The sequence below is a fragment of the Pteropus vampyrus genome, unplaced genomic scaffold, assembly GCF_000151845.1.
Source record: "Pteropus vampyrus isolate Shadow unplaced genomic scaffold, Pvam_2.0 Scaffold61, whole genome shotgun sequence".
Lineage (NCBI taxonomy): Eukaryota > Metazoa > Chordata > Mammalia > Chiroptera > Pteropodidae > Pteropus > Pteropus vampyrus.
The window spans coordinates 7,415,759-7,438,700 of NW_011888842.1; the positions used below are offsets into that span (position 1 = coordinate 7,415,759).

Below are 22,942 nucleotides of genomic sequence, written 5' to 3' on the forward strand. Positions count from 1 at the left end.
GTCTCACAGGGCAGTAGGATGGGATGCCTGCCCAGACTCACAGCTGGTACATTCTGGTAGGCCCAGGAATGATTACCCAAACTACCTCTCCTCCTTGCCAGCTCCCACATTGAGCCTCATACCCTAAGCACAGAATCAGCATGGTACATTGAACAAACATGGCTCTGGCATCATACAAACCTGGATTCAAATCCCAGCTCAACCACAGATATCATGTCGTCTTCTGCAAAAATCACTTCACTTCCCTGAGCCTGTTTCTTCATCTATAAAACGGGTAAAATGATGCTGAAAACAACAGAGTAGCTGTGTGGACTGAACGAGCTAACACAAGGAGCTGGCACTTAGCAGGTATCCAATGTACCTCCTCAGTTTTAAAGAATAATTTGTTAGCTGTGCATACAGAGTAATTATTCCTCAAAATCACGCCCCAGAGAGCACATGTGTCAGCTAAAAGCCAGAAGAGGAAGCGGTGACATGTGCTAGGGCCATACTTGGGCCAGAATCATCCTGGATCTTTACATAACTGTTCCTCCTCAGAAGCTACGGGATTCTGCAGTACCCCCTCCCCTGTGCCTTGTCCCCTGGCTCCCCAAGAACTGCCCAGGAGAGGGAGTCAGACCTAAGAGGGCTCTGCCAAGGTCTACAGAGCCAGGAAACTGGCCCTCAAACTAGGGAGCCGGAGGTGGCATGCTGAAGCAGAGCCAGGAGTCAGACGGAGGATTGGGCCCACTCAGCTGTGCCATGGAGGGGTCCTGGGGGTCACCTCTCTCCTCTGAGACAACAGTCACCTCAGCAGAATGATAGGGTTGAGCTCCACTAAGGGATTCCAAACTGGGTTTTGAAAATAGAAGGTACATTCATATAAAGAAACACGCACACACGCACACACGCACACAACCAAAGCTAAACTACTTTCAAAGATACACATATGTCTAAATCAACATTTGATAAATGGATTGGAAGAGTAGAAGGGCGAGGGGCAGAGATGGGGTTAGAGATGGGGGCGGTACAACAGCTAATAAAATAAAGAGAGGGGCCACAAAGGGGCGATGGCCATGTCTACCCTGAGCTGAGGTTGACAAGTAACTCTGTGCAGGGCCATGCGTGAGGCAGGTGGGAGGGTGTGGGGCCACCTCTGCCCCAGGCAGGGCCACTCCACTGCCCTTCTCGAAAGCTCTGGCTTGAACAAACTGTTCTGCTGCTAAAAAGAAAATTGGCACCAGCAAAAAGGTGCTCTCTCTCACTCCCCAGATGACATGGTGGCTCTGGAACCCAAAGAGGCCAGCATGAAACCCAGACTTGTACCAAAGCTCAGGCCCTGACACACATCATTGTATCAAATTTTCCCCGTCTTCCAAGCAGGCTCCTCTGTGCCTCCCTCCCTCCCTGGCCTGGTCCCCCAACACCTCCTCTTTTGCATCTATTCTGTGAACTCATAATCTGATAAGATGCAGCTCAAATGATCCCCCATCGCCCCCACAGCATTTTGGAGGGAACCGTCTGTTTGCACAGCATTTGCCAGACGGAGAATTCCTCTAGCGGGGAGTCAGCTGGGCCCCCACGGGTCTCACGTGTTCCAGAGTGGGAGGGAGCACAGCAGCCTGATTCCCTACAGAGCTGAGATTCAAGAAGAAACCCCACATTGTGCCTTCACGACGCTCGGTTTACCCACTGGGAAACGGTACCAATTTTCCAGGAAGGGGACTGCACTGGGCGCCAGGGGCCTGAGCCCCCTTAACCAGAGAGCGGGAAAGAAATGGAATCCCATCGCGTTCTGGATGTAAGTGCCAGCACTTCCACTTGCATTAACTTTATTTATTACACAAATAAGACATTTACAAAGCACAACATGAAAGGTATGTAACAAAACAGACATTGGTTTTACAAAAAAGTGCTTACAATTTTTTTCCATGTGTGTGTTTTCCCCTTTTGTTTTGTGTTTAAATAAATAGTCTTGATGGCCTGTACGTTCCCAGGCTGCTCTAACAGGCTAGTGGAGACATGTCTGAACTGCAACATGCTATGACCACGTGATCCACGCGAGGAACAGACCCTGGCAGGAGGCTCAAGGCAGAGTGGGTTCTGGGTGATCCTGGGCAGGGCTCAACTGGCCGCTGATTACATGGTTGCACTTGGGACCTCGGGAGCAAAAATCAAAGGACAGGTCAGAGTTGCCCAAGGCCAAGGATCAGGCCCAAGCGGCTCCTGTTAACGTCACCCCCAGCACAGGGCCGGGTACACGTTATTCACCGGATGAGCTGTACTGACCACATTCTCAGTGGTGACTTCTCTCTGCCCTGAGTCAGCTGGAACTGTCTTCAGAAGGGAAAGGAAGGAGTTCTCTTCTTGGGCTGCCTAGCCTTTTTCCCGGTCCCAAAGCAAGAATGACATAGAGACTTTCACTTTAAGTGCCAACTTTTCAAGCATGTGGATTCTGCAAACTTATGCAGACTCTTGAGATAGAGTGTGCTGTAATTGATTAGCAATGTCTGCCATGGGTGAAAATAGAGACAGCCAATACATATGTGCCGTGGACTTGCTTTCCCTGTCTTAGAGTCTCCTTCCAAAGCCAACATATCGGGTTAACCAGATCAGGAAAGAGGACTTGGGCTAAAACATGCTTACTAGCAGCCTCTAGTGGGAAATGCATCGGGACACTAAGTACTTAAAAAATTACTGGATAAACTTGGGACGAATGGGCGCCCCCTTGAATACATAAATCATGGTCTTGCGTAGCCCAAGCCCTTTTGTTTGGGGTGGAAGAGCTGCAGCAGGACAGGGTGGATGTGAGCGCAGCTGTGTCCGTTCTCAGGAGCGGGTGGGGGAGCCCAGCGGTGCCAGCTGGAATCCTGGGCTTGGCATGCTCACCTAGGCAGCGAGCACCCTCTCTCTGCTCAGAGATGAATCGAAACTAACATTCTGGTGTCCCGATGCATTTCCCTAGGCTCTGTTCCCAGTCCCCATGAGTGGTCCCCCCAAGGAAGACATGGCCCAAGCACCCCCACCAGGAGTCGACGAGCAGCCAACAAGGGCCCCCACTGTAACCTGCCCAAACATTGGGAAATGTCATCACACAGATCAAACCCCATCTCTGCTATGTTGCTTGTATATGTGCTGGATAACTAGCGGGGAGGAGGGTCTCCCACACACACCTCGAGTTTTCTCTTTCCTCTCCCAGCCCAATGTGCCTTATCCTTCTCCTTGAGCTCCAAACCAATGGGGGTCTTTGTCCTCCCCACCCCACCCTCAGCCCCCTGCCTCCTGGTCTGGGCAGGCTTCGATCTCTGCCCTGCTATGCCTCTCAGGGTTGGTCAGTGTCTCTTCTCTCTCTGAATTAATTTGACATAACCAGACAGATGGAAATGATAAAATAAGAACATAGCTTTCCTTTGGGGACATCCCACAGACACTGCAGTTTTCCAGACAAAAGCAAGAGAGTGGATAACATTGGGGGTTGCCGGCTACTTGGAATTCAGAGATGGTTCCAACGTGGGGCGGGAGGGGAAGAAAACCTGTAAATGAGAAGGCTGTTGGCGTTGCACAATTCAGTTCGGCCTTTTGCTATTGTAATCAGCCTAAGTTGAAGATGAGTCCTGTCTAAGTGGGAAAAACTAGCTGTCGCGTTCACCCTGTTTCCAAATTTTAGGGAGCACTGTCTTCCAAGAGGAGGACTCCATGGCGCTCCTGGCCGGTTCTGGTTCTCAGCAGGAGAGGGCGTGGCTAGGCCCGGGGGCCCAGCTGGTGGCGGGCAGGATGGCAGATAAGGGGTGGATGCAGAGGTGGGTGGATCCCTGGCAGTGGCTTGGACGCTGGATCTCAGCGGCTGAGGGGCAGCTGTGGGGTGCCCATGGACAGATGCGGAAGTGCCGGCAGCGTCAGTACTGAAAAAGGATGACCTGCAGAAGGAGGGCATGGAAGGTGGCTGAGCTTCGGGCCTGACCCGCTCAGTGGCCCCCCAGATGTCCTCGAAGGCACAGAGAATGTGGGTGGCTCAGGGCCCAGATCTGGGTTCAAACCCTCGCTCTGTCACTTACTTGCTGTGGGACCTTGGGCAACTCACTTCACTTCTCTGAGCTTGTTTCCTCATCTGTAAAATGAGGGTAACAAAACCTCTCTCTCAGAATGGGGAGCATCCAGTGAGATACAAGAGCAGCGGCAAACATCTGCTGAGCACGCACCCTGCGCCTGGCACTGCATAAATTACCCAACACGGAAACTTCGCTTCAACCCAAGGGCATCCTACCATCATCTCCATTTTACAGGGGAGGGCACTGAGCCTCAGAGAGGTGAAAATCAGTGAGCCCACAATTGCACAGCTAGAAAGAGGTGGACCTAGCACTGTAGCCCAGGCTTGGGTCCAGAGCAAGCTTTCTTCATTATATCACACAGCCTCTACCTCTCCAAGGCCACTATGACAACAGTCATCGACGCTTACTATGCACCAGGAGATGGGCCAAGCACGTCATGTGCACTCAGTCTTCGCAAAGCCAAGAGGCAAGCAGATGGCTCAGACATGCTAGGTGCCTGGCACACAGTGGGTGATCAGGAAATATCTGCCCTTGTCCTCTCTCTTCCACCTAAAGCATGTGGCTAACCTCTTTTGCCATAGACACAGCCAGTTCCTGAAGTTCAAGTCAAGGATTCCTGGCTTCCTGGTCAATGAGTTGTGCCTTTTCACAGTAAAGTTTCAGGAGGAAGTTTCAAGTGGTCCAGGAACAAGTGGGTATGGCCAAAGGCCTGTCCCACTTTTTTGATCCTGAATGTTACATGCCCAGACTGGTTACCATGAGGAAGAGATGGAGGAAAGCAATGGTGATGGTCTCCATAAGAGCAATCGTACCAATAACCACCACCTAGGGGGCACTTTCTACATAGCGGGCACTCTGCTGGCCTCTTTACATATGTCACTGCATCTGCTCTCAGCAACAAGCTTGGGTGGTGGGATCTGACCTATTATCTCCATCTTGCAGATGCAGGAACTAATTGTGTTCCCAGGTCTCAGAGCGAGACGGTGGCAGAGCTGGGACCCTGAGTCTGCCTGACTCGGAGCTCACGCTGCATTGCCTGACCCTCTCACTCACCCTCGGGCAGTGCGCTCCTCTGGCCTCTGAGATGCCTGGCTTTGCGCTCTTATTAAAAGAAGCTCTCTCTTGGGAGAGATGGCTCTGGTAAGACCGTCCCCTCCGTGGACCTCGGTCTCTCTATCTGATCAAAGACAGCTTGGCCTTGATCTCTAAAAGCCTTCCAAGCTCTGAAATTGTGGTATCAGAGGCCATGACCAGGAAGAAATGTGTTTCTGGAAACTCACAGGTGTGTATGGCCAAATGATGATGTGGTGGGAGCAGGGGGTGCTACCCCCGGATGCTCAGAGCCTACTTTCGTGACCAGGCCAGCGCCGGTCTTGACGAGTGGGTTCATGGGTCTGCACCAGCGGACACCGAGTCTCCTCACAGCTAGCTGGCTCAGGCCTGGAGGGACCTGGGAGAAAGCCCTGAGCCAACTGACCACACACAGCCCACCATGCCTCATGGGTTTGGCAAGATGTAGACAGAAAATGTCCCCGTGGGCTGGCAGGAAGGCCTGACAGTGAGAGGGCAGGCCATGAAGGAGGGGGAGACAGTTTTCTGCAGAGCTGCTAGATGTGAAGCTGGGGCTGCAGTCCAGTGAGAGAGAGCTCTGGCTCAGCAGCCAAACCCAGAAACCTCCTACAGCCAAAGCTGCCAGATCCCAGCCTGTCTCATCCTTCAGGCTGAACTAGACATAACCACAAGCTTAGCTGAGCAACCAGAAGGTAAGGGCTCATCTCCAAGCTCTGAGCCCAGCCCTAAACACTACTGGGGCCCTCCCGGCCCTCCGGATATCACCCAAGCCCCTCACCCAGCGGTCCAGACCCTTCACTACGTGACCCCTGTGAGCTCCCCTCGCTTCCCTGGGCCTCGGCCACACCAAACACCCCTCGGTCCCTCAAACCCAGGTCCCCCACGTCTCTGTGCCTAGCATGTCCGCTTCTCCCGACGTGGAGCACCCTGCTTCTCAATCCCTGCATCTCACTCCCTTTTCTGGGTCCTGGAAGGCCATGTTCATCCCTCACCTCAACTGCCCTGTCACCCTGGGGTGTAGCTCCATCTCCTGCTCTAAGGCACACATTCCCTGAGGACAGAGACCGTGCCAGCTGGCTTCTGCAGTCCCTGTGCCAGGTGTGACGGGATGAAAGCTGTCCCGCAGAGGGGGGCATCTCCGAGGCAGGCAGTCCTAGGACCGAGGCCAGCGCTGCCATGCTTTCCGTGTGGCCCTGGGTGAGCTACTCCTCTGAGCCCGCGTCTGCAGGTGTCTGCAGATGTGAAACGGAGTCAACCGTAATCATCCTCCCACAGAGGCTGTGGAGGGTGAGGTCAGGGAGAGCACTGTGCAAACTGTAAAGTGCTGCACGAAAGGAAGTGGTGACTGAACTAGGCAGACCTCAGAGTCTTGCAGACTCGCTGCATCCCTAGGCAAGTTGTGTCACCTCTCTGAGCCTCTCTGTACCTCTGTTCCCTTATCTTTACCATGAGGACGCCATGCTCACCCCCACAGAGTGGTTGAGAAGTGTCACTCAGACGTGGATAAAGTATCTGCCATGAACAGAGGACTCGTTCAACAAACAGTAGCTCTTACAGTGAGTATCACAGTCCAAAGGGGAAGCTCCTGGGGCGTGCTCAGCCACCCCAGGTGCTGCAGGATTTTGCCTTGAGCACTACTGGTTACTTAGAAACCTATCGGCTCAACCTTCCTTTGCGTGCCCAGCACAGAGCCCGGCACACAGTAGGTGCTCAGTCAGGAGGCACAGTAAGAGGCTGTCCTGGAGAAGGGGTCCCCACCCCTGGCTGCCTGCCAGAATCACGTGGGCTGGGTATTACACTCGCAGGTCCCCAGGCCTGGCCTCAGACCTCCCCATCAGCTCTCTAGGGGTGAGGCTGGGGAATCTGCATCTTTACAAACCGCCAAGGTGATTCTGAGAATCACACCAACATCATGCTCTGCTGGACTCAAGGGTCCTTGGGGAGGGGGACACCCTCTCCCTGGCCCACCACCTCTGCTGACTTCCGGGGCTCCCTGCCTCTCCAAGGACCACTGTAGTGACTTTTCTGAAAGAGGCCTCCAGGGCTCCCCACTGCCAAGGGACAGAGTCCATACTCCTCCGCCTGACAGCCCAAGGCCTCCCACCCCTCACTGTTCTTCTCCCAAGCCCGGGAATTAATTGCTCAGTGTCCCCAACAACCGTGGTGGCTCATGCCTTTCCTCACACACGTATTCAGCCTTCAGGCCTGGGCTCAGACGTCGCCTTTCTCCAGGAAGCCTTCCTTGTGTGTCTCCTGATCTGCACCCCCAGCCTCTACTCCCCAGCTCCCTTGGCTCCCCCACCACAGTTTGATCACACCGTGTTGTAACTATTAGGGTGTGCCTCCCCCTCCAGACTGTGGCTTCCTCAAGGGCAGGGACCATCTCAGTGCTCCTGGCAACTGACTTGGGGATCCTGGGCACAGTCAGTACATAGCAAATGTCAGTTGAATGAATGAATAAGTGAATGAACAAATGCATGGGTTCTCATTTAATCTCTGTGACCTTGAGCTACCTAGGCCTCAATTTCTCCCTTTCTAAAATGGGGGAGGGGGTCTCAGAGCAGGGGCTTTCAGGCTAACTGGGAGGTATCTTGGAGCTGAGAGGGAGGTGGGGGGCTGACTCCTTCTGTGGTTTCATGCAGAGAAGCTCCATCTGCTTTCACCTGTATTATGAGTTATGGAAGAATCAAGAAAGGATCTCAGTGCTTAAAAACAAGCTTTCAAGCCACTGGACGGAGTGATGTCTAAATACCCTTCTGGATGTTCAGTCCTAATGCTGCAAACAACCAAAGACCTGGATTCCATGAAAGGGGCCTTGCCAGTTGACCATGGTCACTTGCTGACCTGCTATCCCTGGGCCCCATCAGCCTGGGCCATTCACTCCAGACAGACAGGAATAAAAAGGAGGAAGTAGGAGGGCCCAGTGGGATGGTGGGAAGCACAGCAGTGTGTGAGATGAGCCCTCTCTGGAACCGCAAGTTTGAGCAAAGTAACTAAATTCACAAATCTGAAAACGAGAAGGCCGGCCGTTGGTGCAGAGGCTTCAAGGCCTTTGGCGTGCCCGTGCACATAGAGCACACTGGCACCTGCTAGTATAACTGCCTCAGGGGCACAGCGGGGGCCTGAGTACACTTGGCAGAGAGGGTCTGCCACAAAGAAGCATGGTGCCTGGTCAGCAACGAGGAATGCTGCCGGAAACCCATCCCCGGCAGGATGGCTCTGACCTGCCAGACCCAACCTGGCTCCATTTACCTTCTCACCCCGGTTGGAGAGCGGCCCATCCATATCGGCTTTGAGGTGGACGGGGGGCGCGGTGTAAGGCAGCCGGCAGTGCACCTGCCCGCACTGTACCTGACCTGTGGACGAGAGGATGCCTTGGAGCCCAAAGCCAGCCTCCATGCAGGATCCCAACTGCCCTGTGCTCGGCAGGCTGGAGCCCTGGGATCAGTTTCACCTCTGCTACTTACCAGTTGGTTGGCCCTGGCCAAAATCTCAGTAGGGTTGGTGAAAGTCTATATAATCTATAAAGTGCTATATGTTAACTGTCCGGCTCACTGATAAACAAACACTCATAAATGAATATATATTGAACACCTTCTACATGCAAGACTGTACTGCATCTGTTAGGATCCTCCCTCCATGCCTTGTACCTTCGCCAAGGCTTTACCTTCATACTTCCTAGAGGACTTTGCACTCAGATATCACCTTTTTCATGATGCTCTCCCTGACCACCCTATTCACAATTACAACCCCATACCAACACTCGCCTCCACCCTTCCCTGTCTTCCTTCCCAGCATTATTTTACCTCCTCGGCACTTACCATCACCTGACTTACTGTACATTTTCCTTGTTTATTTGATATTATTGATCTTTGCCACCTAGAATGCAATCTCCAATGAGGGCAGGAATTTTTGTCTGTTTTCTAGACTCTTAAGTCTTTGTGGATTTCCAGTACCTAAAATAAGCCTGGAATCTAGTAGGTACTCTTTAAATGTTTGTTGAATAAATATCCGTGCCCTAATCTGACATCTACAACTACGGGGGAAGTCCATCCTTATGTCGGACCCAAATCTTTCATGTTTCGGCCTCTTTACCCCTACAGTAGGGAAGAAGTCCACGGCCTCTCTCTTCAACAGCTTTGGTAAAAGGAAAAAGCCCTCCGCAGAGACTAATAATTGATATGTAACTTGGGAGTAATCACTGTGCCTTTCTGAGCCACAATTCCCTCTCTATAGAATAAAGCAGTTGTGTATGATTGACGATTCTTAACCTGGGGTGTTCTAGGAATCTATGAACAGCTTGATACAACATGGAAAACTATATGTGTCTGTGTATTTTTCTAGGGTCCAGTTCCAAAGCTTTTAATCATATTCTAAGCTCCAAGGCTTTAGGAAACTCAGGATCCTGTGGATTTAGTTAACTGACAAGCAAACTGCTGAGGGGACCTTCAGTCATGCAGCAAGAGGCAGCAGGTCCAAATATCCTTGACACCTCCTTTCCCAAGCTGGGTTCTACCTCAAAGTGAAGAGGAAAGGGCACTTCAGCCCCTTTTCCAGAAGTCAAAGACAGATCTAGCCTTGGTCAACAAAGTATGCAGGCAGAGTCCTAGCACGACTCTGAAAGCCATGGCCCTCCTCCCAAGAGGATCACTTAAATTCATTCCCAATGTCACAGCAAGTACTAGCTGGTAGCCCAGACTCTTGGTACCTACAGAGGCCCTAGAGGACTTTGCACCTTCACAGATGAACCAGATCTTCGACGGGATCTGTGCAGCCTGAACATAAGACATTGCTTAGAAAAGAAAGGAAGAAAAAGTCCCTCCTACTGAACAGATGGTTCAGAAATGGAACAGGACAAAGGGACGCAGTTTCCAACTGGCAGCCTGGTGGGGTAGGCAAAACTCTGCGCTCTCGGCTCTGCCAACCAGAACCATCACCACAATAGCAGCTAATACTTATCCAGCACTTACCGAATGCTGAAAACTTTGTCAATGATCTCAATGTATGCTCACAACACTGCTTTGAGATTAAGTATCCTTATTATCCTTGTTTTTACAGATAAGGAAACTAGAATTCAGGGAAACTGAAAAGCTTGCTCAATGTCACATAGCTAGAAGTCGCAGGGATGGGATTTTGAGTCTGACAGTTTCACATCAAAGCCCACAGTCAATCGTTAAGGAACACTGGCTCCAACTAACTTACTGGGACCCTTGGTTTTGTCATCAGTATAATGGGATAGTGATCTCTGATGTTTAGAAACAAGGTTAGGGTCTGGCACATGGCACGGGCTAAATAAATAGCAGTGTCTCTCTGACCTTCCTTCTCTCTTACTTTTACTTGGAACCAGAGAAGGTTTCTGGTCATGCTCAGCTTTGAGGAAACAATCTATGGAAAATCAATCCAAGGGAAAGAAAATTTGTAATAAGCACCTGATCAACAGCAGATTCACTGGATGTGCATCCCCCGAAATGCACAAGGCTGCTCCCTCTCTCCTCCAGGCTCCTGCTCAAAGGTCACTCCACCATGACCAACCCCCATCTCCCTTCACAGAGCTCATTCTCCATTGACATGCCTGCCCCCCTCACTCCAACTCGGCATTAGTTTATTATCTCTCCACCTACCTCCCTCTCTGGATTGTGAGCCCCAGGGGCAAAAAGGGTTTGGTCCATTGTGTTCTAAGTTGTATCCCAGTGCTTAGGACACAGAAACCACTCAAAAAATATTTACTGAATAAGTGAGTGGGTTCTCACAACCCTGTGAGGTAGGCATCATTAATGTCCTAGTGTACAGAGAAGGAAACTGAAGTTCAAGGTTAGGTGATTTGCCCATGGCCCCACAGCCCTGGGTATTCCCACCACACCGACCTTCTTCTGAGACCCCAAATACACCCAGTGCCACCATGCTCCCAGTGACGGGCCGAAGGTTCCTCTGCCATCCTGCACACCTGTTTCTCCATTCCTTGTGTCTCATTAATCCTACCCATGCTTCCGGTCTCAGCTTGCTGAGAGTCAGCATCTCGACACTCCCATTAAGCATCTTTCCTACACAAATCATCGCAAGTAAAACCACACGTTCGTCTATCTGGTTATTGCTTGGTGTTTCCTCTCCCACCAGAAAGCAGGCTCCACCAGAGCGGGGACTTAACTCATCTTGCTCTCTCCCTAGTCCGGGCCCTGGTACGCAATGGGTGCTTGGAAAACACTTTTTGAATGAGTGGAAGGCTTACTCCTACTAAGGCAGAATCAGGTAATTTAACGCCTCATCCCAACCCCTAGGCCCGAGTGACTGTGGAGTCCACACGAGTGGAGGCTCAGTAAGGCCTCCCACGCCTCTGCCGCCCACGCGCTCTCCTCCGTGCCCCACTCGGCCTGGGGTCACGGTCACTTACTCTCAATGTAGCCGTGCAGGGTGACCATGCGTGCGCGCTCAGGGCTGCTGAAGGGGGAGTAGTGGATGTCGTCGGTTAGGGCGGAAGGGAGGCGGGACGGAGGCGCCCCGGAGGGCGGCACAGGATGCTGCGGTGTGTGCTTTTTATGACGCGCCCGGCAGTTTTGAAACCACACCTGGAACGACAGTCTCGGCAGTCTCAGCCTCGCGGAAAAGAGTCGGACGCGCCGCCAGGAGATACCAAGCGGGTCTGCCTCGTCGCCTCCAGAGTAAAGCGGCCACGTGCGGCCGGGACAGTGGCTCCGCCGCACCGCTCTGCGCTCGAGGGAACGCCCCCAGGCCCCGCCCCAGACCCGAAGGCCCACCCTCCTCCGGCCCCACCTGGATGACCCTCCGGCTGAGGCCCGTCATGTCCGCAAGCTTCTGGAGGGTCTGCGCGTCGGGGTTGTTGTCCTGCGCGAACTGCGCCTGCATAACCTGCGGGGCGCGGGGGTGCGGTGAGGCACGAGCGCGCAGAGGTCTCCAGGGCCCTGGCCCAATCAGAGGCTCTGGCCTGCAGGCCACGCCCCATATAGCTGCAGCCCCGCCTCGCCACCCGCGGGTCCGGGAGGGGCGGAGCCAGGAGGACCTCTCAGCCCCGCCCACACCGACGCCCCGCCCACATTTGGCCACTCTCGGCCTGCCCGGGTACCTGCAACTGCTCCGCGGTGAAGGATGTCCGCGCGCGCTTGGCCGGCTTGGGCTGACTGTCCTGCTCCGAGGGCACTGCCCCCTCCAGCGTGAGGCCGTTCCCTGAGGGCGACAGAAGTGGCTGACCACGCGTCCCCATCTCTTCTAGTGGCAGCCTGGAAAGGACGGGGGGATGGGGGGAGCTGGTCCCTGGAAGGGTCAGGGGCGGAATTGGCTGGGAGTGGGGATCCCAGGGTCCTAGTTCCTGAGCTCAGTCTTTGGAGAAAGGGCTTTCGTTTCTAAGCGTCCCTTTAGTACCGGACGCTTCTCTTTCCGTGTGCCCTTTATGTCTCACAGCCCTGAGGACGGATGACACTATCCTCTCCTTAAAATGGCAAAACTGAGGCTCAGAGAGAGGCCTCTGCTCCAGATCTTTCACCAGTATTCTGACAGTTGGCTGACTCGAGACCCCAAACTGGGCCCCCTCCTAGCTAATCTGGGGAAACCAAGGGTTCGTAGAGATAGGAAGTAAGCAGGTTACAGAACCGTGATCCTAATTTTGTAATAACTTATGAAAGCAAAGGGTTGGATGGATATCATTTTTTTTTTAAACGGATGGAAGAAAAAGGTTGGAAGGTGTTGCGAGTATGAGGACTGCAATTTCAATATTTCTATAACTTCAGAGGTTTTTACAACAATCATACATGTCGCCTTACTTTTCTAAGGTTCAGTTTTGTTCACTGGGATATATGTTAGCTATTCTCTTTCCACTTATATTACTTTTACAATCACACTAAATATATCCCTGTTTTATTTTCAATACCTCATTTTTCTGAATACAAAGGTAATACGTGTTCCTTAATCAAAAACTCGAAAAGTTCAGATAAGCACAAAGAAAAAAGTTAAAATCACTAGCAATTCCACCACTGTTCAAAATTTATTGTATTTTTTTAAATTAGGAAAAACACTATGTTAAGGGAAAACAAACAAACAAACATACAGACATAGAAAAAAATCTGGGAAGATATACACTAAAATGTGAGGGGTGGTGGCATTCGGAGTGATCTTTATTTTCTTCTTTTTGCTGAACCATCTTTTCTAAATTTTGTGTGATGCGCGCGCGCGCGCGCGCGCGCGCGCGCGCATGTGTATGTGTGTGTGTGTGTGTGTGTGTGTGTGTGTGTGTGTATGAGTTTAAAAAGTAAAACGGTAGCCCAAATTGAGGACTGCTCATTAAAGGAGTTCCAAGTCCCTAAGCCTTCAAGCTCCCCTGCATGGTAGAAGTCTGGGGTGGGGCTTAGATGGGACAGCAAGAGTGTAATCGGCAAGGCTATGAATAGGGGTGATCCCGGTTGGTCCAGGTGTAGATGGAGCCTGAGATTACTGATGGGCCATGGTGTGGGAATTCCATGCCAGCTCTACTGCTGACTTGCCCACTACCACTGCAGGTAACTTCGTAGCACCCCAGCTTCCCTTCCTCCCTACCTAAGCCCACTTAGCCTAATCCTGGCAGGAGAAAGTGATGGCCCTGGTATGGTCATGGCCAGGAATACTCTGAGGATCCCTAACTAGTCTCCAGCCTAGAAAGGGAGATGAGACAGACACTTTGTGGTATTAATGTCTCCTAGGAGAGCAGGCGAGACAAGGATTGGTGTGCCCCTTATTTCAATGAGAAAGTGAAACTCACAGAGGCAGCCATATCCTAGCAGCCTCCCCTGCTTGATGAGATCTGATTCAAGAACCCTGGAGCTTGGGAATGGGGTGGATGGTGGTTAAGAGCTGGGGCTTTGGAGTCAGGTAGACTTACTAGTATGTAACTTTTGGCAAGTCACATACTGCAGGTAACCTCGGCGACTGTTTCCTCACCTATAAAATGGGGATTAACAGCTACTTCCTAGGGGCGTTGTATGTAAGGATTACATAAAATAATCCATGTTACAGTAAAGTGAGCAGCTTTCACAGACCCAGATAGGGAAAGGGTCTCTGCCTCTGCCCACAGCCCAGCCTCTGCTCACTCTTTCCAGCTCCCAATCCACCTGTGACTCAGCCCCCACAATCCCTGGAAGACCTGGACCCTATCCCTGAACCTGTGTGTCTTAGGGAATCACAATATCTGAGCCAAAAGAGATTTAGAGATCTTCCTAGTCCACCATCCACCTTGCACAGATGGGGAGACTGATGCCCGGAGAGGAAAGGAAACTTTATATGTCAGCACAGCGTGCCAGAAGCAAAACTGGAGCTCCAGTTCCCAGACTCAAAGGCCTTTCTCCTTACACTCCAGAATGAACCACAGTCCCTAAACTTCTAGCTTGGAGCTGCTAGTATGGTGGTTGGGAGAACAGACAACTGGAGGGGAAGAGCCCTCTGGCCAACCAGAGCTGTCTAAAGGTAGAATAGGCTGTCCCATTATGAGAATCATCTGTCGGGTTCACTTTTTCCTCTCCTGGCTTTACAACACATCCAGTTCATCTATCTTTGAGAAAGTGTCCTACCATTAGCCCCATTTTACAGAAAAGAAAATACAGTTGCAGGGAAAGGCAGTGACTTCCAACTCCCAAGCAAACAGTGGAGCCAGAAGCCTGGGCTCTGTGAGCAGCCTCCAGGTGATAAAGCCAGCACCTGTCTCTAGAGGAGTGAGGGGAGTTCCTGGGGAGCTGGTGCGGGGTAGGGCTGGGGGCAGAGGTGCAGTGGGTGCTGGGCGGGCGAGTTGGGTACCGTTCTCCGCGGCCCTCTTGAGGTTCTCGATCATGGTGTCGTAGTGGATGCGACACAGCACCTTCTCCTCGACCAAGCCAAACTCCTCGCCTGTGGACAGCTGGCGCTTGCAGGAGAAACAGGCGAAGCAGGCCAGATGATAGGCGTTGCCGCGTGCCCGCCGCACCCAGTCGCTGGCGTAGATCTGTCGGCCACACCGTGCGCACTTGGTCCCAAATCGGCTGCGGGACACCAGGGCGGGGAAGGGGATGGCGAGGCTCAGAGAGGCCACCCCTCCTCCCTCCAAATCCTCGTGGTGGCACGCAGGCACCCAGGCTCCTGGCCTCAGGGTCTTCACTCGCTCATGAATTTCCCTCTGCCTGGATCCACCCACACCCACCTCCCTGTAGACAAGTCCCACCTAGAAAGTGAGCTGGTGGGAAGTTTTTATTGTCTTCTTGGTGCTTCTCTGAGTTTCCCAAATTTTCTACAATGGTCACTTACATTTGTATATAACATTAATCTGCTCATTCGAATATATCGAAAGTATCAGATAATATATAATAATGGTAATAATAATAAGCAAATCTTTGAGCACTTACCATGTGCCCAGGAAGATCCTAAGTGTTTTATGTTGATTACCCCAATTAATCTTCATTTTGCAGATGAGGAAAATGGGGACCAGAGAGTCAAGTAACTTGCACAAGGTCACACAGTTTGCATGGATAGGAACCTGAGATGAATAAACTGTACCCCAGCAATAGAAAAGCTCAGAATTTCTTGGAAGCATAGACATATATTCACTTACTGGCTTGATGACCCTGAACAAACTGTTTAACCACCAGAGTTCTCATTTTCCTTGCCCTGAGCTGAACTAGATGACAACAGCAATGATTACTACTATTTGTTAGTGTTTTGCAGTCTACTAAGTAACCAGCCAGACTCTGGAGCTCTGTGACAAAAAAGCCCAGATTAAATGCCCTCTTCCCCCTTAAGCCTTCTTTTATTTTGCCTCTTTCTCTTTTAACTTCCCGCTTTGTAATGTAGCTATTGGGATATGGCTCCCTCCACCACCGGACTGGGAGCCCTACAGGAAACAGCAGAGTCTGATTCCCCTGTCCCAGAAGTCAGCCTAAGGCCTAACCCCTGGAGCACCAGGGAGGGTTTGTTCTTTAAGTGGATATGACCCTGTCCCAACCCTCTGGGCCTCAGTTTCCTCTGTGCACGCTCTATTTCAGGGAGTGGTGCCAAGAGTCATCCAGCCTCTCAAGCTTAGACACCCAAATCATACACTCCTCCCTCTCCTCGACCCCACATTTGACCAATCATAAGGTGTTGTTGGTCCCTTTCCTCAGTATCTCTGGGACCCATCTCCGCCTCTTCACTGCCACTGCCCTCCTCCTAGGCCAGTCTCCTGTCATGCACCCCTCTCTGCCAGTCTCAACCCTGGTTTCCCTGTTTCCAGGGCCGCTCCTGGCCACTCATCCTCCACAGAGCAGCCACAGTGGAGTTTCCAGCATACACACAGAATCCTGTCCTGCCCTGCTTAAAATCTGGTCCAAGATCCTGGAATTCACAAACCCCAGCAGACCACATCCTCTCTCACTCATCTCCTCCTCCTTCACTTTCCTCAAGATCCTCCACCCCACATGCAAGCTTGAGTCCCAGTCAGCCATATTGGAAGGTCAGTCCCAGGTCTTTATGATCCCCCTCTGAAGCACTTTCCCACCTCCAACCTCTGCACTGGCTGGCGCCTCTTCCCACCACCCTCGCCCTCCTGGAAGAGTGACACAGGTCCCGGGACCACCCTTTCCGCACTGATCACTACGGTTTGCAAAAGTGTAGTTTCTTGGCTCTCCCTTCCACCCCTGGCATTCCTGGGAGAGGACCAAGAAGATTTGCCTCTGTGACCACAGAGCCGGCACATTTCCACCCAGAGGAGCAGGAGGAGCATTTGGAAATGCCTGTGAGTTTGTAACCAGTTTGTAACCAGTCCGGCAAATGCACACACTGGTTACAGCCTCGCCTGCCTTGGCAAATGCAAGCAACTGTCAAATGAACAAACGGTCTTGGATTGAACTGAGTGCGGGAGCACGGAGGCCTCGGCCAACCCCGGGTCCCCTACGTCACCGCGATGCAACTGACTCCGACCAGGGGCGGTTCGCTCAAACCACGCTGCGTGCCTTTGTCAGGTCAAACGACCCCTAAACAGAGGCGGTTCCCAACGTCGGAACCTCGGCTTCCCCTGGGGAGAGCCCAGCGCAGCCTGTGAGCCCTGTTCCCAATCCCTCTCAGTAAGGGGGAGGGGAAACCGCTCTGCCCACCGCAGTTCTCCTCCCGACCCCAGATTCTGCTGCGGGTCTGGTAATGTCCGGACTGAGAGCAGTTTCTGGCCTCCTAGAGGGAGCAGCCAACCAAGTGCTGAGCCCTTGCTGCGGTCCGGGGTCCTGGGAAGCACCGCCTTCATTGCACCTCCTCTGCTTCGCCGCAACCACGTGACGTGGGGACTCTGGCGCCCACTTTGCACACGTGGAATCGGAGGTTCGGAGCGGGCAAGTCACTTGCCCAAGACCACAAAGAGAGAGGGGCAGGGTTGAGATCCGCCTGGAGGTGCAGGAAGGACCTCGAACCTGCAGAAGCAGCCGGACAGGAGATGAGAAGAACTGGATCGCGGGCGTGTGAACAGGGAAGGGCTCTGGTCTGACCACGTCGCGCGCCCACTCCCGGCGGCGGGTCCTGGACACTCTGGCGCGCACGTCCTGGGGCCCAGCGGGTTGGAGAGTGTGTGCCCAGGGATCGAGGAGCGCCGCGGCAGGGAGGGCCCGGCCTCCAGAGGCCAGGCTAGAGGGGCTGCGTCTCCCCGCTGCAGTCTCTGCGCCGCGGCCGCCGCGCCGCGTCAGAGAGTCCGACGCCGGGGATTCTTCGCACTTGGCGGTGCCGGATTCCTTGTCTTCCTCCAGACGCGCGTCCCAGACACCCCTTATCTTCCCGCACCCCTTCTCTTCCGGTTCTACGAGTCTGCGACGCCCGAGCGCATTCTGCGCCTACGCCGGCTGCTCACAGTGTCCCCATCCTCTTGATCCTAAGCAGGCGCCGCGAATGATCTCTCAGTAACTTTCTCAAACAACACTCCCTGTGTCACCCCAAATGCCGGGGGCTGTCCCCGAGCCCTAGGATCTCGCCGCGCTCGCTGTAGCTCGGCCCAGTCAACGAAATCTTCTTGGCGCTGGATCCTTGGGTGGGGGTGGCGGGGTCATTACGCAGTTTGGGATGCGTTGCGGGCCGCTCCTGAAGCGTGTTCCCCACCCAGGGCAGAGGTCAGTGGCACAAACAAGGGGCACGAGGAGGCTTACGGATCGAGGCTCTGACAAACCGACAGACTCCTTCCCAGGCGGGCTGCGAGGCCCGAGCCGCCGGATTCCGGAAGCAGCGAAATTGGCGGCGGAGACAACGAAACTTCAAGAAAGGGGTGTTCGGGAGCTGTGAAGGGAGCGCCAAAGGGATTAGGGGGCGCGGCTACCGCCCTCCCCCCACCCGCAGCCTTGTGCGCTCCCCTCCCAGGGTCCGGGCGCGCGCCGTGGGGTAAAGGCGCAAAGGACTAAGGCGCTTTGGGGATGGAGAGGTCCGACAGATGCTGCGCATCCTAACAACTGCTAAAGGAGTAGAGTGGGGTTCACGCACCTCCTTGCCCCTCTCTCTCCTCCGAACGGGGAGCACCGATAGCTGAGAAATCGTGATTGTGTGGAGGAGCTGTGCGCCCTTGACAAAGTCAGGCTCACTCTCCCGGCCTACTTTCTCAGGATAGCGAGTAGGCGCTCAGTCATTAATTGTTGGAAGAATGAGCCTCAACGAAAGAGCCCATCAGAGTTTCACTAAGACCCCAGTTCCCATTATTAAGCCACCCTTTTTCTGCATGAGGAAACCGAAGCTCAGAATGAGAAGGCTCGGAATGAGAAAGCGCGGAATATGAAGCCACTGAGCCAGGGTGCTGAGAGTCAAACCCGAGTTCACTCATTTTACCTTCAGGACGCTCCCTCGGATGGCCTTAGATTCTAAGAGGCCAAACGAGAGGGATTGGAGGTGGAGCCCTGCCTATCCTTTCCGTTCCTTTTCTTTTAAGCAAACTCTTAGGAGAAGCAGCCGGAAAAAACAGAACCAGCAATTAAGAGGTTAAAACACCCCGCGCCTCGGAGGTCCCGGCCGGAGGCCCCTCCCCCGAACTCCTCTCTCAGCTCCCCCAACATCTGTCCCCCAACAGCTGGCGGCCACTGGGCCGCTCTCTGCCGCGGTGGGGGGCCGCTTCCCAGCTCCGAGCCTCCCCGGGGACCCTAGCTGTAGGGGAGGGGGTGGAGTTCTCCCGCCGGAGCCGGGGTCGGAGCTTGGGCTCTAGGCTGAAGACCCAAGAAGGCTGGGGGCTTGCCCCAAGTCACGTGGGCCAAGCCGGGGACAAGAACTTGAGGCAGCAGCCCCTTGGCCCAGCCCAAGGCATTCTCTGAAGTTCACCCCATACACACCAGGAGAAGTACTTAACCCTTTACTCCCCACTCCCATGGTCAGGATGCAAGGCCAGGAACCACAGTGACCTTGAACCTGGCAAAGGTAATACAGTCAGGGCCTCTGAGGAGGTCACTCCTGCCTCAGTGTTCCCAGAGCCCATCCAGGGAGAGTCACACATCAGAGCACACAGCGGGTGCTCCTTCTGTGAAGCCAGTCAAACTGGGCAGGGAATCTTAAGGCCAGGTGAGAGATCTTTGTCATTCCACAGGCCCCACCTAGTAGAGAGGGGCTGCTGACACATCTCACCTATAGAAGAAGCCTATTGAATGTTTAGAGTCAAAGATGGTGGAGTCAGGTAACGATGGGGTTTATCTAGGCTCTGCCGCTTATTAACTATGTGACCTCATCTCTCAGAGCCTCAGTTTTCCCTCTTATAATGTGGGGATTATGCGAAAATCATAATCACAGAGTGTACCTGAAGATTCAGTGGGATGAAGCATGTAAAGGGTTAACACGGTTTCTGGCTTAGGAATGAGCTCCAAACATTCTGATGATCAGTGTCCTCTCCCCTGCCCAGCACCTCTTCCACTCTCCCTGTGTGACCCTGGGCTCTTCACTTGCCACTCTCCCAGGACATCAGTCTCCCCAACAATGCAAGGGACATGATGCTTCAGAAGGCTGAGAGAGCCAGAAGGGCACTGAAGATCAGTCCATACCCCATTTAGGGAGCAGCAGCTACAGGTCAGTGGATGAGAGGAAGCTGTCTGGGCTTATGGTTGCTGAGGGCAGTGGAAATATGAATGCCCTAAAAAGGAACGTGATTTTTTCCCCAGGACTTTTCTTTATTTCTTGGAAGAAAATGGAAAGAAAGATAGTCTTAACAACAATAACAACAACAAAAAGTAAAGAAATTAAAGAGCGATATCATCTTTCCCCAGTGGTAATTTTTTTCTGCTAAGACTCAAGACATGAGGGGAAGTGGGAATCTGGTTGAACCCACAAAGGCTGGTGAGGTCCCTGTTTGGAAGGAAAGTTGGAGAAACTGAGGCAGAGAGGTCCAGCAACCAGTGTGCCAAGGGCAAAACAGCCAGTGGAAAAACAACTCCTCCCAATAACGCAAATGAGCCAGAGGCAGATTTGGACCTCAGGGCTCCCTGGTGAACTTGGAGTGCTTTTCTAACTTATAACTTCTAGCTCTGCTACGGGTGACTGAAAGAGGGTCTGCAGGATAATGTCAAGGAGGAGCAAGATGGGGGATGGAACCCAGAAGAAACCCTTCACTGAGGGATAAGACCCTACTGTCCCTTCCATAGGGTCTTAGCTATTTCCTCCCTCCCTCCCTCCCTCCCTTTCTCCTTCCTTTTGAGAGGTCTTGGCTTCTCTTAGGCTGAGAGCTCCAGTCCATATCTCACCAGACCCTTGACCTTGGGCTTCAGGAAACAGAAGGCTAGAGAATCTCAGGGTATGGCCCCTCCCTGAGCCCCAGCTCTTAAGATGGGCACTGTACCTCCCAAGCCACCATTCATGCTCTCTCCAGGAAGACCTCCCTTACAACAGGCACCCGGAGTTCAGGCTGCTGCTCAGAGCAGACAATAGTCCCTGCCTGGCACTCTGCCGGCTTTTCCTTTCCCTTTTTGTGGGTTTTATTATTTTTGTTACAGGTGGGGCTGCCAGGGATGGGTTATGCCTGCAGGGAGACCTGGCTGGGGGAGAAATGATCAAAAAAGCCACAATTCTTCCCTCCTCCAAGGGAATGTGAGCTTTTATTCCCTCCATTTTCTTAACCAAAAATCTGTTTTAGTTTTGCTTTGGGGGCTCTTGTCACTGGAAAAGGATTAGCGCTCAGAACCTGAAGCCCAGAAATGGCCCATCCCCATCTCTCCAGGCAGACCCTGCTCCTCAAACTGCCTGAGGAAATGCCACCAGGGGATGGTACCCAGCATCCACCCTGCCATGGTGACAAAGGTGATCATTGAGGTACCCACAGCATCTGCCATTTGGAGAGCCTCTACTAAGCCTTCCTCCCTTCACTCTCTCCTTGGCAGCTCAGAGAGACAACCCTGGAAGTAGGACACTGGGGGCAGAGAGATGAAGTGATTTGCCCAAGGTCACAGTCACACAGTGATTTGGTGTTTGCCTGACAGAGCTGCACATCCATCCTCTACCTCACTGCGGTGGAAAGAGGGACTCGGAGTCAGTGAATGTACTGGACAGTGGGGTCGGGATCTGAGTTCTGACTGATCCTTGTATATCTAGTAAGCACAGCAACCAAGGAGGCTCAGTCCAGCCTGGGCATGAGCTGAGGCTAGAGAAGCAGCAAAGAAATGTGGGCACGTGGCTCATAGGGCTGCCAGGTCTGTAGTCACCAGGAGAGCCAGGAGAGAGGTCCAGCTCTGCCTTACTCTATAGAAAAAGGCTGAGATATCAACCTGCTGGTTTCCCCAGGCAGGACATGAAGTCCTGTTCCCGGCTAGCTGATGAGCCCAAGGAGCTCTCAAAAGGTAGCTGGCTTCTTTTTTACCAGCTGGAGTCAGGCGTAGAGCAAGGAGGTGGCTAGACGGGGACTCTAACCTCCATTTCCTGTCCTGGCCAGCCAATAGCCAGATGGAACAGAGGGGGAAGATATCACACTCTGGTTACAAACCACACAATGATAACCCTGCTCTGACATACACACACACAGCAGACCACACCCACAAATCCACATTCACGTCACATTTTTGAGCCCTCAGGGTGTGAGTTAAGGCCTGAAGCAGGAATGCCCCCCTCAGAAGAGCAGGGGGTAGGGTGAGGAAGGACAGGATTTCAGAATCCTCACCCTTTCACCTCCGGATCCCTGTCCAGATGTAATCTTGTCCTGACCTCCTTACACACACACACACACACACGCACAGTCCCGACATTCACACAGACACACTCCACTCTCACACGTGAACTAAAAGACAAATGCTTGTCATAAAGGGACACACGCACTGTCCACACACCCCTGACCCTGCTCAGTGATGCATTCCCTCAGTGCCACTGCACGGATCTAAACAACACAGGTGCACACACACTCTTGCACACTGAGTCTTAAGCCACTTGGTATAGCTGCCTTCCATGCTCACCCTTTCACACCCATACACAAAAGAAGGGCCCACTTCTTGAATCATGCTTCCCATGATTTCCCCACAGTACCCAGGCCCAAAATGCTGAAAACTTCCCCCCAGACTCAAGGTCCTCTCTTTCCAAGTCTCAGAAGACTCAATGCCAGGGGTAGCGGCTGCGGCATTGCCTTCCACCACCTTCCTTGACTCTCAGGGGATCTTTCTGGGGTGGGGTCTTTCCAAGAAGACTGAAGCCATGGCCTCTCCAGAGGCAAGGTTGGGAAGGATGTCTGTGGTTGGGGAGTGGGTTATAGGGGAGTAGCATGCTCTGCTTCTGAGAAATCCCTTGGGAATAGGCATCCCTCCCAGAAACCAATTCCACTCCACTCTCTTCCAACTCCGTAGGCCCAGCGGTCCCCCCGTCAGGCTTGGTTCAAGCTTCCCGAGGTGATCAGGCAGGCGACCTCTGTGCCCCTGACCTCACAGTGACCTCGACCCCATGACCCGGTC

At 53.0% G+C, this 22,942-nt stretch overlaps 1 protein-coding gene across 4 annotated transcripts in view; it reads right to left on the minus strand.

Annotated features, from left to right (window-relative positions):
* Positions 1 to 1,772: 1,772 nt before the first annotated feature.
* The window catches only part of LHX6 (LIM homeobox 6), a 23,756-nt gene continuing 2,586 nt past the window's right edge, over positions 1,773 to 22,942 (minus strand). Inside the window, exons 5-10 of one of the 4 annotated variants that reach the window (XM_023531114.1) lie at positions 14,871 to 15,091; positions 12,178 to 12,365; positions 11,868 to 11,963; positions 11,488 to 11,662; positions 8,352 to 8,455; positions 1,773 to 3,896 (exon numbers count right to left, since the gene is read on the minus strand). In XM_023531114.1, coding sequence (XP_023386882.1) covers positions 3,876 to 3,896; positions 8,352 to 8,455; positions 11,488 to 11,662; positions 11,868 to 11,963; positions 12,178 to 12,365; positions 14,871 to 15,091 — 805 coding nt within the window. In that variant the 3' untranslated portion in view covers positions 1,773 to 3,875. The remainder of the gene's footprint in view (positions 3,897 to 8,351; positions 8,456 to 11,487; positions 11,663 to 11,867; positions 11,964 to 12,177; positions 12,366 to 14,870; positions 15,092 to 22,942) is intronic. The other 3 variants (XM_011361006.2, XM_023531116.1, XM_023531115.1) reach the window with 3 other exon arrangements.